The 5323-nt window shown below is 45.7% G+C and overlaps 1 protein-coding gene across 1 annotated transcript; it reads left to right on the top strand.

Annotated features, from left to right (window-relative positions):
* Positions 1 to 1188: 1188 nt before the first annotated feature.
* Positions 1189 to 3809, top strand: LOC135918935 (uncharacterized). The gene has a single exon (XM_065452635.1). The coding sequence runs from the start codon at positions 1189 to 1191 to the stop codon at positions 3703 to 3705; it is 2517 nt and encodes an 838-aa protein (XP_065308707.1). The 3' UTR covers positions 3706 to 3809.
* Positions 3810 to 5323: the final 1514 nt, after the last annotated feature.

Genomic DNA, 5323 nt, shown 5'->3' with positions numbered 1-5323 from the left:
TGTGTCAAGACATGCCATACAAAAATCTTAGTTTTGAAATTTGTATAATAGAAAAATTCCACAGGAAATGTCAAAAGAAATCCCAAAATATTTCTTCTTTCGGACTTGTAACGAACACCAACGTGCTCTCGGATCATGAATTGAGGCAGAACTCCTGATAAAACAAGTGAGCAATGTAGGTGTTTAAAACTTTGACATTTCGCGGTTGCTTAAAATGATGGTGGTGGTCCTCTTTTACGAATCGTACCCACAAGGGATATAGGCCGATGATAGGGAGGCAGGAGGCAGCTGAAAAGAATTCGTATTTGAAGATAATGATGGCCTTAACATTTTTGCTACTCACCTTCACGCTTTCAATTCTTCTTCAGTTAAAAGGGACAGAGGGAAAATTTGCTGGTTTTCGAACAAATTATGCAGGGTATCATGCGTGTCGTTGGTGCGTCGTAAGACTGAACGATCAAGAGATGCGATTCCTAAATTATATTATTCATGAGTATGTCGTGAATTGAAGGGAGGGGAACGGGACGGTTGGTTGGGGTTAGTCTGATCAAGTAATTTTTTTTTACAGTTACTTGGCAGTTGGTGCGTTGTTTATTCACGTGCATCAACAGCCCAGTGAGAAAAATTGTTTTTCATTTCAAAGGGTAAACATTACATGCGCCCTCCCCCTTTATGACACGTTAGTCTTCTTTCTTTGCTAAATTACGTGCATGGTTCTTTACAGTTTAATTATGCACCAACTGCCCTTTCTCACCAAGCTCACGTATTTAAAGTGGTTATACCGGTAAGATACGTATTCTGTGTTTATTTCATTCTAAGCGAATGTATTTATCATGGTTTAACAGTCTCAACTTTTGTGGCGAGATTGCAATTCCCTGCTGTCGCTAATAATAAGTTACTTGAAAGCGTGCTTATCCTACACGAAAAATGCCCATTTTGACTATAGTATAGCAAACTATTAAAATTAATTATTGTGAGGTAAAAAAGGTCGTTACTCTATTTTTTTTGTGCGAACTGTGCAGTTACTGAGTGTCATAACTCAGAAGAAAAAGAACAGAACTGTGACATGCAAACGTGTGTGTGTTCGGCCCACTCTAATGGTCACGTGTATTTCCCGTTTTCTCTAATGTTCGCAGGAGCACAGCCTTCTTCAAGACGGCTATCTAGCTTGCACGATTAAACGAAGCCATGGATCTAAGCATGGACAGAGACATACCTGATGTGTTTCCACGGGTGGGACCAGCGAGAAACAATTTCACTGCCCAAAACCAAGCCCCGGCCATCGCCAACATCACCATTCCTCACGAGTCTCCAAATATACAACACTTCTCGCTTTCTGATCAAACGATTGCTGCAGGTTCAACTTCGGAGGAGAGCACAGAAGACGAGTTATCATCTTTCAGCTACATTAATGTGGAAGTTCATTACACTCTTCTTCTCATCATAATGGTGTCAAGCGTCGCGATCAACGGACTTGTATTTGTCCTGTTCTATCAGCGCCCATCAGTTCGCATGACGTCCAACAAGTTTGTCCTCAACATGGCCATCGTGCACCTCCTGCAGACGTTCATCGTGCTTCCATTTGTGTTCGTGTCCGTCATGTTCCAAGGATGGATATTCGGCGACGTTTTTTGCAAGATACACGGCACAGTGTCGATGTGCCTCACCATGGCCAATGTGTTTTCCATTCTGCTGATAGCCGTCGACCGGAACTGCGCCGTGAACAGCCCGCTTCACTACTCAATGACCATCACGAAGAAGAGGACGAGCGTTTTGATCGTGTCGACGTGGCTGTGTGCGTTAGTCGTCTCAGTGCCGCCGCTGGTGGGTGTATCAGGCTTGCAGTACCAGAAAAGCTGGGCCATGTGCACCGTCACCTGGTACGACACAGGTGTGCTTACCCTAGCATACGCTTGCGTCCTCAGTGTCCTGGGCTTCCTGATGCCTTTCATTCGAATCACGTGGATCTACGCATCCATGTTCCAAGCAGCTCGGCGTAACAGTGCGTGCACCCGCCTTCGCAATGTCAAGAGCGGAAGCAACGAGTTGAGCCCACCCTCATCGGCAGGACCGTATGGCGGGAGTCACCGGCCTGTCTACTTTCCCCGGAAGCCTGCGTGGTCTAAAAGAACGTCTTCACCTAGCAAAGCGTCTTCGTTGTTCGGTGACAAGTTGAAGGCTGTTCGCACAGCTGTTCTCGTGGTAGTGTCCTTCACAGCATGCTTCCTTCCTTTCTTCGCCATGACGCTTGCCGAGACACAACGTGCGAACGCTTCCGAAACGCCTCTGCGCAATCTTCCGGCGATTGCCATGCTGCTTCTGTTCTCCTCGTCACTAATTAATCCGTACCTCTACGTTATCAGAAACAAAGTGACTCGTAAGCACGTCCGTAAGATGTTCACCGGCCTGACGCGCAAGCCTAGTATTTTCTCGCCGCTAGGTTACCACTACAGCCATCAGAGCCCTCTGCGAGAGCGAAAGTGCTCAGATGGCACGAGGGTGCCCGAAAGTACTGCCTCTTTGCGCTCAGGTGAAAGTGAAGAGTGTCAGAGGTTCATGAGACGTTCTCTTTACCGAAACAAGTCAGGTGAGTGGAATATGGTAGCTGTCACAATTGAACCGAATCTCTCGCCTGCCAGACGGTCATCTATAGTGGTTCACCGCCCACTTTGCCTTGATGAGATGGGAGAACAATTAGAGCAGCTGTTCCAGCAGGAGTACTCGCACCACCACTATACATACAGGCCTATGTGCTACGGCATGGCTGCTAGGAATAGGTCTTGCCGACGAGCGTCCCTGGACAACCCAAAAGTGCCGCCCGAGCGATTTTCAAGGAATTGTGAGAGGTACGTCAAGCCCACATCCATGAACCTTAGCACTAGATCAAAAGCGGATCGCAGCAAGTCCTTCCGTATTCGGGGTCGTTACGCCAATAGGCGGGAACCCACAGCAGCATGTGACATGTCGTGCAAAAGCAACGTCAACCATGAAGAGTGGTGCCATAATTTGATCAATTCTTGCACGCCTCGCCTTGCGAGTAACGCTACGCAAGAGTCACGAAGCAGCGTTTCTGTTCTAGCCGGTGGTGCTGAAACCAGCCAGGCGGTGCCGCACTCTGCCACCAGCATGGGCCACGTGCAACGCTGCGGCAGCGTGCCCTTGGAGTATCACTCATCGGCAACGGCCGGACACCCATCTCGGCCGGAACTGAAGCGTGGTTGGTCATTTGCTTTCGAAGAGCGGGAGGTGAGCGTGGTCATTCCAGCACAGGCAATTTCTCAGTTCGGCCGCTTCAGAAAGTCCCAGTTTGCCATGGCGAAGAGATCCCGAAAACAATCTTCCAGCGACACGAATACCACCACGCTGGAATCCCTGACGTCGACGGAGTCGCAAGAAGTTCCCATGATTGGGTCACCGCGGACTTTGTCACCCACGTCTAGCCAGTCTTACCATTACCCTCCACCACAGACGTGCCAGCACCATCAGCAGCTCCGCTGGAGGCTACATGGTTACAGTTCAATGCCTCTACCGGCCACATTTCTTTCTCAGCAGCAACAGCAGCAACACATCCAGTTGTCCGGAGAGTGTCACGATCGAAGAGACTCTGGCTTTGAAGACACCATGCTTGAAAGGTGTGATCTCTGCGATACGGTTGTGAACGCGAGTGATTCTATGAAGACGATGACGTTCATAGAGCATGTGTAAATTTTCAGCAAACTTTACAATGTTTCGAATGGATGGCGAGGCGCGTGATGTGCTCCTGTTTTACAAAATGAGTGGTTGAAGATGTATATTAACTGGAAGCAACTATTCCCTGTACTTGTACAATGAGTGCCAGATAGCACATTGTGAATGCTTAGTGAGATTCAAGAAGCTGGTTTATCGATGGCGCACGGAGGAGGCTTAACTAAAACGAAGTTGGTCATAAATAGGTATAATTTGAAATCGAGTGATACTGCTCTGGCCTGCATTTATATTTTACTGTAAAGTAAAAGGTTGCACATGTACGTTTTTCGCCGGTTTTGATGTGTGGCAGATTTTAATGAAATAAATGCGGATATTTTCCTCTTTATCAACATATTAAATAGATGGCATGCCCCTAGCTACATCAGCCAATAGTGCTGCTATTTAAATATTTCAATATTGTACATACACGACAAGAAATAATTAGATTTTGCTAGCAAGGCGAATTTATAAGTTAGTTTGTTCCTGTGCACAGCATGATTAATTATATCTCATTGTACCTCAAAAAGAGGCCACATCCCTTCGTGTTCGGGACCTTTACGTTAATCCACGAGATCAGTAACACAATAAGTAAAAATCTCATCACTGTTTTTTGTGGAATGTTTGGAAAGGATGGCCATTTGCAGTGTCAATTTACGATGCAAATTAACATTGTTGTTGTGGTCTTGTAACGCTAAATATTATTACGAGCATCTTCGCTGAACCAATAAAGCCGGAGGTGATCGCCGTCTTCACCGAGGCAGCCAGAATGGCCCGTTCCTTTTCGGCCATCTTGGATACCCTAATCCCTAAATAGCGTGTACATAAAACGTGCCTTAATTTTCATCTGTTTTGTGTCTTGTCCTACACTGGTGAAAGCGGGGGGTATTTTAAAGGAACTGGAAACCGTGGATTTTGGCCGCGGTGTTGACTAAGTTAAAGGTCACACATTATTGGGCCGTAGATGAACGTTACTACAAGTTTTGATGCCTAGTTTCTCCCTCTTTTCGACAATAAAAGTGCTTCCTTGGACCTTAAGTGCATTCATGGCGGAATAGAGGTATGCGGATTGAGTAACAGGTAAGTTGCAGTTGTGAGAACGCTGTTGTTTTCACTCATTTGTTAAAATTATAGCCAGTTAGGTGTCTTTAATCGCTGAAGGTTTTCCTCTTTAAGAAGCATACAAGCAATCGTGTAATGGGTATCGAGTTACTAGTTTGTTTTTCCCCGTTAACATATTTTTATGTGTGTACATGCAGAAAGAGAAATGGACAGCAGTCAAAGGCTCTTAGTGATTTTTATGGAGGCATAATATGCTTACATCCAGGAGGTGACACACTGGGCCATTTTTTTATTGACAGCTTAATAACAAGACGGACGTTGGAGTACACACAGCCCTAAAAACCGTAAAATGTATTACTACCATGAGGTCTAAGAGCAAACATTTCTGTATCCGATTTCTTTTTTTCATGCGCACAATAGTCTTGCAAATTGCACTAGCTGTGTCAAACTTCACTGCCCGTATATACTGTTGAATCCGTATACGTTAAGATTCGCAAATTTTATGATACGGAGCGAAAAAGCAATTGATGGCACCAAT

Source organism: Dermacentor albipictus, chromosome 2 (assembly GCF_038994185.2).
Source record: "Dermacentor albipictus isolate Rhodes 1998 colony chromosome 2, USDA_Dalb.pri_finalv2, whole genome shotgun sequence".
NCBI lineage: Eukaryota > Metazoa > Arthropoda > Arachnida > Ixodida > Ixodidae > Dermacentor > Dermacentor albipictus.
This window is presented reverse-complemented; position numbering and strand designations above follow the sequence as displayed.